Source organism: Thalassophryne amazonica, chromosome 1, assembly GCF_902500255.1.
Source record: "Thalassophryne amazonica chromosome 1, fThaAma1.1, whole genome shotgun sequence".
In the NCBI taxonomy this organism is placed as follows: Eukaryota; Metazoa; Chordata; class Actinopteri; order Batrachoidiformes; family Batrachoididae; genus Thalassophryne; species Thalassophryne amazonica.
This window is the reverse complement of record NC_047103.1, coordinates 133,337,744-133,348,433: the sequence shown is the minus strand read 5'-3', so window position 1 is coordinate 133,348,433 and position 10,690 is coordinate 133,337,744. Positions and strand designations below refer to the sequence as shown.

At 47.2% G+C, this 10,690-nt stretch overlaps 1 protein-coding gene across 4 annotated transcripts in view; it reads left to right on the top strand.

The window, feature by feature from the left end:
- Positions 1-8,990: 8,990 nt before the first annotated feature.
- The window catches only part of als2b (alsin Rho guanine nucleotide exchange factor ALS2 b), a 112,313-nt gene continuing 110,613 nt past the window's right edge, over positions 8,991-10,690 (top strand). For 2 of the 4 annotated variants that reach the window (XM_034174897.1, XM_034174878.1), the window contains exons 1-2: positions 8,994-9,196; positions 9,534-9,609. In XM_034174897.1, the coding sequence (XP_034030788.1) occupies positions 9,590-9,609 (20 nt within the window). In that variant the 5' untranslated portion in view covers positions 8,994-9,196; positions 9,534-9,589. Of the gene's footprint in view, positions 9,197-9,533; positions 9,610-10,690 lie in introns of those variants that run through there. The other 2 variants (XM_034174888.1, XM_034174870.1) reach the window with 2 other exon arrangements.

Here is a 10,690-nt window from a genome sequence, read left to right as displayed (position 1 = left end):
AGTTCCGAGTCCCCAGGTGGCCACCATCTCCGCGTGTCGGATCTGGTACTGCTGGCGAGGAACAGAAACAATCAGATGTGGGTGTGTGAACACCCAGTTACACTTATGGTGGATATTCCACCTCCACCTCTAACACAGTAAGAGACTGAGGGCTACTTAGTTGGACGTGCGTCACTCGTCACGTTTCCCCACACTTAGTGTCCAGTTAACAGTAGGCTCCTAAGGAACTCCTGCAACAACTCAGAGAATTACGTGTTTTTTTAGAACAACAACGGCTGAGAGTATTACCTCCATAGGTAGATGATATCTCGGCAATGTCCGGTCTTTATGGAGTGAGATGATGTAGAGTAGATGGGTGACAGCTGTCAAGAGATAATGAGTGACAGCTAGCTGTCACCCCGGCAGTGTCCATGGCGGCAGCGCCCTCTCGTGCCTGAAGCCCGCACTTCAGGCAGGGGGCCCTCTGGTGGTGGGCCAGCAGTACCTCCTCTTCTGGCGGCCCACACAATAGGACCCCCCCCCCCTCAACGGGCGCCTCCTGGCGCCCGACCAGGCTTATCCGGGTGACGGCGGTAGAAATCGGCCAGGAGGGCCGGATCCAGGATGAAGCTCCTCTTCACCCAAGAGCGTTCTTAGGGTCCCGCAAGATGTCATTTACCAAAGCTTGGAATGTCGCGGGGGCGTTAGTGGGGCCGAACGGCATGACCAGGTACTCAAAGTGACCTAACGGGGTGTTAAATGCCGTCTTCCACTCGTCTCCCTTCCGGACCCGAACCAGGTGGTATGCATTTCTAAGGTCCAATTTGGTAAAGATCTTGGCTCCATGCAGGGGGGTGAACACCGAATCTAATAAGGGCAACGGGTATTGGTTGCGAACCGTGATCTCGTTCAGTCCCCTGTAATCAATGCATGGACGAAGTCCGCCATCTTTCTTGCCCACAAAAAAGAAACCTGCTCCCATCGGGGAGGTGGAATTCCGGATCAGCCCGGCAGCTAAGGAGTCCCGGATGTAGGTCTCCATTGATTCGCGCTCAGGTCGTGAGAGGTTGTACAGCCTGCTGGACGGGAACTCCACGCCTGTAATCAAATCAATGGCGCAATCATACGGACGGTGCGGGGGAAGGGTGAGTGCCAGATCCTTGCTGAAAACGTCAACAAGATCGTGGTACTCAACCGGCACCGTTGACAGATTGGGAGGGATTTTGACCTCCTCCTTAGCCTGTGAACCGGGAGGAACCGAGGATCCTAAACACACCCGATGGCAGGTCTCGCTCCACTGTACCACTACCCCGGACGGCCAATCAATCCGGGGATTGTGCTTTAACATCCACGGGAACCCCAAAATCACGCGGGAGGTAGAAGGAGTCACAAAAAACTCAATCTCCTCCCGGTGATTGCCAGACACCACCAGGGTTACTGGTAGTGTCTTGTGTGTGATCAAAGGAAGAAGGGTGCAATCTAGTGCCCGCACCTGCAATGGCGAAGGGAGCGCCACCAGAGGGAGCCCTACCTCCCTAGCCCATCTGCTGTCTAGCAGATTCCCTTCTGACCCCGTGTCCACCAGTGCTGGGGCCTGAAGGGTTAAATCCCCGCTAAGGATTGTAACTGGGAGTCGTGTGGAAATATGTGTGTGTCCCACGTGAATGTCTTGGACCACCCTAAGCCCAGTTTCTAGGGGCGGGCGTTGGTGTTTAACCGCTCGGGGCAGTCTCTCAATTGATGCTCAATTGAGCCGCAGACAAAGCACGCCCCGCGGGCCAGCCTCCTTTGTCTATTAGGAGGTCTAAATGTGGCCCTGCTCATGTCCATAGCCTCGTCAGCAGGGGGAACTGTAGCCACACGGAGTGTAGAGGCCGTGGAGCGTGGGGAGGGCGGAACCCTTTCGGAACCGGAAGGGGAGGGACGGCGTGTGCCCGGCCACGCCCTTCGTCCCTGTCCCGACGGCGCTCCTCCAACCGATTGTCTAGCCGTATAACGAGATCGACAAGCCCATCTAAATCCCGCGGTTCTTCCTTAGCCACCAGGTGCTCCTTCAGGACTGACGACAGTCCGTTTATGAAGGCGGCGCGGAGCGCAGCGTTATTCCAGCCGGATCTCGCAGCCGCGATGCGGAAGTCGACTGCATAAGCGGCTGCGCTCCGACGCCCCTGTCTCATTGACAGCAGCACTGTCGAAGCGGTCTCTCCTCTATTAGGGTGATCAAACACTGTTTTGAACTCCCTCACAAACCCAGCATACGTGAGAAGGAACCGTGAATTTTGCTCCCAAAGCGCCGTAGCCCAAGCGCGTGCCTCTCCTTGAAGCAGGTTAATCACATAAGCTACTTTACTAGCACCAGACGCGTACATCACGGGACGTTGTGAAAAGACGAGCGAACACTGCATAAGAAAGTCCGCGCACGTCTCCACACAACCCCTGTACGGCTCTGGGGGGCTTATGTATGCTTCAGGGGATGGTGGGAGGGGTCGTTGAACGACCAGTGGAACGTCGATATCCCGCACAAGGTCGGCAGGAGGAGAAGCTGCAGCAGCGCCCTGAGCACGCGCTTCCACCTGAGCGGTGAGAGCCTCCATCCTACGGTTAAGGATGACGTTTTGCTCAGTCATCTGATCCAACCGAGCAGTAAAGGCGGTGAGGATTTGCTGCAACTCACCAATCATGCCTCCTGCAGACGCCTGTGCACCCTGCTCTTCCATTGGCCGTTCAACGGCCGGGTGACGCCCCTCGGGATCCATGACGCTGGCCGAGATATCCTGTTGGGAAAGTGTAGTGACACGGACCCACAACAGGGGGCGTAAATGAATGGACAATGGAGTAAGTCAAATATGAACACTTTACTGTTGTGAATCGCACAACTCAACACAGCAGATTACAGAATAGGTGCAAAAATCAATTAACAAAGGTGTCGTGTGGGCAGGCTCAAGGATAGAAGACGTCTGTCCTGAGAAGAACTGGAACCACACGATTTCCTCCACCACCGAACCTGGAAAATACTGGAGCCGCCAAGTTCCGAGTCCCCAGGTGGCCACCGTCTCCGCGTGTCAGATCTGGTACTGCTGGCGAGGAACAGAAACAATCAGATGTGGGTGTGTGAACACCCAGTTACACTTATGGTGGATATTCCACCTCCACCTCTAACACAGTAAGAGACTGAGGGCTACTTAGTTGGACGTGCGTCACTCGTCACGTTTCCCCACACTTAGCATCCCGTTAACAGTAGGCTCCTCACTCCTCAGGAACTCCTGCAACAACTCAGAGAATTACGTGTTTTTTTAGAACAACAACGGCTGAGAGTATTACCTCCGTAGGTAAATGATATCTCTGCAACGAGGTGGAGATGACGTCCGGTCTTTATGGAGTGAGATGATGTAGAGTAGATGGGTGACAGCTGTCAAGAGATAATGAGTGACAGCTGTCACCCTGGCGGTGTCCGTGGCGGCAGCGCCCTCTCGTGCCTGAAGCCCGCACTTCAGGCAGGGTGCCCTCTGGTGGTGGGCCAGCAGTACCTCCTCTTCTGGCGGCCCACACAACACCTGCACAAGGCTGGGATGGACTACAGGACAACAGGCAAGCAGCTTGGTAGAAGAGAACAACTGTTATGATTATTTATTAGAAAGTGGAAGAAACACAAGATGACTGTCAATCTCCCTCGGTCTGGGATTACATGCAAGATCTCACTTTGTGGGGTAAGGATGATTCTGAGAAAGCTCAGAACTACACAGGAGGACCTGGTCAATGACCTTAAGAGAGCTGGGACCACAGTCACAAAGATTACATTAGTAACACATGATGCTGTCATGGTTTAAAATCCTGCAGGGCAGCAAGGTCCCCCTGCTCAAGCCAGCACATGTCCAGGCCTGTTTGAATTTCACCAGTGACCATCTGGATGATCCAGAGGAGGCATGGGAGAAGGTCATGTGGTCAGATGAGACCAGAGCTTTTTGGAATCAACTCCACTTACCATGTTTGGAGGATGAGAACAACCCCAAGAAAACCATCCCAACCGTGAAGCATGGTGGTGGAAACATCATATTCTGGGGGGTACTCTTCTGCAAAGGGGACAGGACGACTGCACCGTATTGAAGGGAGGATGGATGGGGTCATGTATTGTGAGATTTTGGCAAACAACCTCCTTCCCTCAGTTAGAGCACTGAAGATGGGTCATGGCTGGGTCTTCCAGCATGACAATGACCCCAAACACACAGCCAGGGCAACTAGGGAGGGGCTCCGTAAGAAACATTTCAAGGTCCTGGAGTGGCCTGGCCAGTCTCCAGACCTGAATTCAATAGAACATCTTTGGAGGGAGCTGAAACTCCAAACCTGAAAGATCTAGAGAAGATCTATATGGAGGAGTGGACCAAAGTCCCTGTTGCAGTGTGTGCAAACTTGGTCAAGCTGTTGTGTGGGCCGCCAGAAGAGGAGGTACTGCTGGCCCACCACCAGAGGGCGCCCTGCCTGAACTGCGGGCTTCAGGCACGAGAGGGCGCTGCCACCACGGACACAGCCGGGGGTGACAGCTGTCACTCATTATCTCTTGACAGCTGTCACCCATCTACTCTACATCATCTCACTCCATAAAGACCAGATGGCATCTCCACCTCGTTGCCGAGATATCGTACTTCTATGGAGGTAACATTCTCTGCCTATATTGATTGATTCCAAGTGCTATTGTGTTGCAGCTGTCAACCAGAGGACCGGCGTGGGTCGCGATTGTTTCGTCCTACGTCAGATAAGTGGTTACACAGACGCTGCACGAGTGTGTGTTAGAGGTGGAGGTGGCATTCCCACCGTTGTTGTTACTGGGTGTGCACACACCCACATCTCACTGTTTGTGCTCCTCACCAGCAGTACCAGATCCGACAGTCGGGGACGGTGATCACCTGGGAATTCGGGACTTGGCGGCTCCAGTATTCACCAGGTTCGGTGGCGGCGGAAATCGTGTGGTTCCGGCTCTTCTCGGGACAGACGTCTTCTATCCTCGAACCTGCCCACACGTCACCATTGTGGATTGACTGTTATCAGATACTGAGATTGTTTGTATATTCGTTGTGCACCTTCACAACATTAAACGGGTCCGCGCGTCGGGACGCAGCGGCACAGGAAAAACACCTCCATGTTGATAACCATTTGTAAAATCCAGGCGGCGTTTGATGGCTTTCAGTGGAGTAAGTATATGAGAAATTGTTTAACAGCTGGACATGTTCCAACTTGTCCTTAAGGCTTCCAACGGAGGTGTTTTTCCTGTGGCGGAGCATCGCGGCGGCTGCGAGCCGACGCTGCAATCCGCCCACGTCTTTCATTAAAAAAATTTCCTTTAACAGTGGAATATCCGGATAAAATGCTGAAACCGACTTCTTCTGAAACTTCTCTGTTCTCTCACGACGTCCTGGATCAATAGAGCCTGAAATGTGGAGGTTTTAAGCTTGAAATAGGCTGACGACGGCGCCTGAGAGCGTTGCGCCACGTCTCGCACTGTGGGAAGTCCTTAAAGCGACAGTATCACCTCAAAATCTCTCATCAGCTGTTAAAGCTTTTACCGAAAACCAGCTTAATTTTTCGAACCATGTCCACTTTGATGTGTCTCACAGGTTTAGAAAAAATTTTGATCAAACAAAGCGCCAGTCTCTCAGCAACTTCTCAGACAAAGGAATTCCGACGAGGGGCTGGACGACTCCTCCCACAAGGAGTGCTCACAGGTGAATGACGTCACCGACAGGTGTGGAAAAACTCACGCATGCGCATGAGGGTTCAAGCATGTTTGACGTAAAAACATATGAATGAAATCCATATAGTTTTTGAAAAAAATAAAAAGGACCTATACTTTATGGACAGCCCTCGTATATAGTGAATCAGTAGCTATATCTCCAAAACTACATATACATTTGCAGTAGTTGTGCCATATTTTTATGCATGAAGACATCCCCTTTATAAATTAGTGTTTTGTTTTTGGATACATTAAGGGCAAAACTAAGTGGTAAGTGAAAGTTGTTTCCTGTCAAAAGTAAATTTTGTGGATGTCAGTGTCGTTGTATTTATTTCCCACAACAGAGGAAAGGTGGCCCAAAAAATTGTTATTAGTTGGAAGACTTCCCCGTAGTTGTTTGGAACATTGACATGAGAGACCCTGTTAATATTGAAAGTTATGTTTCCAGAAGCATTTGACAATTTTTATATTGATTGTAAATAAACAAACAAACAAACAAACAAATAAATAAATAAATAAATAAAAAATGAAGCATCCCGTTGAAATTCATTCTGTATTTAAAGCATGTCTGCATTGTTTGTTTTGGTCAGCAGAGGGCGCTAGATGCCGTTTATGTCCTATTTCTGTTTTTGTGCCCCAAATCATTTCAGTTTTTTTTTAAACATTCAAATAATAATTATATCATATAAATAATATCATATATTAATATGTAATATGAGATAATAATAATCATCATCATCATAATAAAATGTGACATGAAGGTGGAGGCTCCACTGGTGGTGTTGTCACAGGTGGCCTGGATTACCAACTACCTCACAGGCCGCCCACAGTATATGAAGCTCGAAACATTATATCAGACACCATAAGGAGCAACATGGGGGCACCACAGGGTACGGTCCTGTCTCCCTTTCTGTTCACACTCGACACCTCAGACTATCTATTTATCTATCTATCTATCATCTGTTGTGTGTAAGCATCCTGTAGCCCTGTAGGTGGCGCTAATGCATTTTTAAGATGCCATCCTACACGCCAACCGTCGAGATAGTTCAGTCACCATGTCGGATTCAATGGCAGCATGACTCAGCATTTCAAATGGCAAATCTGTTTGCAGGCCAGACTGGTCCCTCTCCACGTTTCCGTTAAGATGTATCAAAAGTGAAATGACCGTGGAAATGTGCGGTGCGTCACGCAAAAATCCTGGCTAGCGTACACACGTTTCTACAGCCATTGTGCCACCTCCAGTACATACAGGTGATGCTGGGAACTGTTAATAGTGTGAAAATAAGAAGTCATCAGAGTAATGTGCACATCAGAGAAACACAATGAACAATTAACACACTCATGTGTTTGCAATTATATGGGTGGATGTAAAAGCATGCGCAAAGTGATGCGTAAAATGGCACTAACAGTGGCTGCGTTAGTGTTGTCAGAGGACCTGGCAAATGGTGCAATCCGACATGAGTGTGTATTCAGGAAAGGCGAGGATTTACTTGCAAATGACAATAACTGGCTCATAAACTGATTTTGATTACCAAGGCCACTGTTACTGGAGTTGCACACAGAACTGCGGCCAGCCCAGAGCCGCAAGGGTTGTCTGTGCCCACACAGGTGCTGACCATGCTTGGTGTCCTGGCATCAGGGCATTCTGATATCGATACCGATACTTTTTCATTTTTAAGCTTCATAGATCCAAAGGATCTGAAAGACCTAGGATAGAATTTCGCCAAACATTGTACGTGACAACAAAATACTTTATTATCACAATCAACATTTTTGTTTAAAAAAAATATCACTCAACACAACTTAAAACAAAATCTCCTGAGGTAGAGGGCTGACAAACCACAATACAAGGGTGCGCTGCACCGTGTTGTGTGACACAGCACGGTGTTGCTCTTACAGACAGAGAGTAGACGTAGATGAATCTGTGTGCACAGCAGTCAGTGCGTGCGGGAGTATCAATCTTCTTACATGAGGATCATTCAATATCAATACCAGCGTTGGTATCGATATTATCAATATTAGGATCGATTGGCCCACCTCTAGTGAGGAGTGTGACTGTGCTATGGGACAGGAAATCTAAAGATCAGTTTTTAAATATAATTCAGGACAGGTTGTATCAAGAAGACAAAGGAGATGGAGTCACAGGAAAGAAGTAATCACATCATACAGGTTTAAATCATACTCTCAACATCAATGGAAAACATGAAATCAATCAATGTTTGAGATGCAGCAGAAGAGAGACTGTGGAGCATCTGTTACTGAACATATAACAGACAAAGAAGAATTTTATTAGACGATGTCAGAGCCCTAGGACAGTATACAAATAATGTTTATGATTGTAATGGTAAGAGTATTTCATCAAGTGAAAGATGAAATGTTCCAGTTCAGAAAAAAACACTCATTATTTGTTTTATATAACACCTAAAAAAGATTCTTGTCATTTGATATTTTATCAGTTTATAATCAAGAGAAAAGGTGCTTACATTTTGGTGTGCGTCCTTTGAGGTCAAGAGGTTCCAAACTGTCCAGTGCAAACTTTATATAACAGTCCAGTTCAATCTGAAATTGTTTTCAGTCAACTCATGAAAACAGTCAGATATTTAAAAAACAATCCTGACGATGTAGTCCGTAGCTGATGCCATGCATTGACTTCTTCGTGTACAGACTACCGTCTGCTTTGCTCGGTCCAGCGATCAATCGCGACAGAAATTTGTTGAGCTCTTCATCCAACAGCCTTACTACTTCAGCTAGAGGTGTCCCAGGGAATACTGCAAATGTCTCCAAACAGTTTACAAGGTACTGGATTATTTTGTGTGTGTGTGTCTGTTAGAATATGAGCACAAATAAACTCATTTAAACCGTAGCCTGTCGCCAGAACAAACCCCACCATGTTTGTTTTTAAGCTAAGCCGTCGCTGCTAGTGTGAGAGAGCGGTGGTTGTGGTGTGCAATGGTACAAAATGTATGGAACCAAAATTGCACAGTAAATGGAACAAAATGGCAAATGGGATGAATGATCATCACATGACATACAAACCACCATTCAAATGACAAGGATCTATTTAGGCGTTATATAAAATAGTTTAACACTTCAGGGATTACTTTCTTTTTCTACACTTTCACCACCAGCTTGGAGGCATTTCATCATTAATATAGCATACGTCAGATTCCATTAATACTCCACACCCAAGCAGTTGGTGGCGGTAATGCACGGTGTCGGATTGCAAACCGCCAACAAACTCGACAGAAGAAGAAGAAGTCGAAGAAGAAGAAGAAGAAGAAGAAGAAGAAGAAGACGCAGGGCCGGTTGTTGCTGTTAGCAATGGAGCTGCCTGTTAGCGCAGTGATGCTTCTGTTTATTAGACGATCTTTGGGTTTAGCTGTGACCGTGTCAACAATATTTAGGACATAACGAACAAACAGCCGCTGACATACTTATTAATTTAACGGACCGGTGTGTCTGACTTTACGCTCTGCTTAGTAGGGCCACCTGGTAAGTGAAACGGTTCTTATCTTTAAGGAAAAGGAAAAAAAATAATTAAAAAGACGTGTTTTGTGTTAGTGAGCTGTAATGAGCGGTCAGCTAGCTGAGGGAGCTCCGACTGCAGCCTGTAAAATGACACACCTGCCACTCTGACTGCTACAGGCGACCCTGTCCTTTCTAACGCCGTTTAACTTGTTGTCGCTCTGTGGTAGTGTTCTACTTTTAATCTGGGTTAATACTTAACCAAGCAGATGTTAGGTTTAGTCATTTTCGGTTTGTTTGCATTGACGTCATGCTGACAGCACTCGGCTGGTGAGGTACCTTTTCCTTTCTGTTTTGTATTTAGCAACAGCAGCATCATCAGAACATGACATGCTGGTGACAGAGAAATAAATCCATCTGATGGAAGCCCAGAGGAGGAGGTAGGTGTCCATCTGTCTTACCAAACACTATAATTCTGTTCAGCTGCTGCTTTTGGTCCGGTTGAGTGGATGTGATGACATTTAGAGGTGGGCAGATCGAGCCTAATATTGATAATATCGATACCAATGCTGGTATTGATATTGAACGATCCTTGTGTAAAAAGATCGATACTCAAGCTTTTTTCTCTCCTGCATGGACTGCTGCGCACACAGATTCATGGAGATTTTGGAGATTTTGTTTTAAGCTGTGTTGAGTGACTTTTTTTTATTTTTTTTTTTTTAGGAAGTGGCTATTTGCACGGCTGCCGTGTCCATAACTCTTATTTGGCTATTCGCACGGCAAGACTCTGGTGGCAAAACTTGGAACTACTCGTATAAACAAACATACTGCATTAAATGAGAGTTATGGACACAGCTGCCGTTCGAATAGGGTCGGCCTATTGCCACGAGTCATGTTTGTTTATACAAGTAGTTCCAAGTTTTGCCACCAGAGTCTTGCTGTGCGAATATACATACCAGAGTCTTGCTGTGCGAATATACATACCAGAGTCTTGCTGTGCGAATATACATACCAGAGTCTTGCCGTGCGAATAGCCAAATGAGATTTATGGACACGGCGGCCGTGCGAATAGCCATGGCCATTTTTTTAAACAAAAATGTTGATTGTGATAAAGTATTTTGTTGTCACGTACAATGTTTGGCGAAATTCTCTCCTAGGTCTTTCAGATCCTTTGGATCTATGAAGCTTAAATATGAAAAAGTATCGGTATCGATATCAGCGATACTGGGCCTGTATTTACTTGGTATCGGATCATTACCAAAATTCCTGGTATCGCCCACCTCTAATGACATTCGCTTCATGTGATCACTCCAAGTGATGGCCCGAGGTTAGAGAAGAGTTTTTGTTTTTTGGTGCTTTCATCCAAAAAACGTGTTGGTCAGATGTCCTGCCACAGGGAAGACAATAAAGGTCCAGGCCAAAGCAAAAGTCCAGATGTGGCCACCTGTCTATCTTTGTCAGAACTCTCAGCTGTGATACAGTTTAATCAGTTTCCAGATGTAGCAGGACCCCACTCTTCTG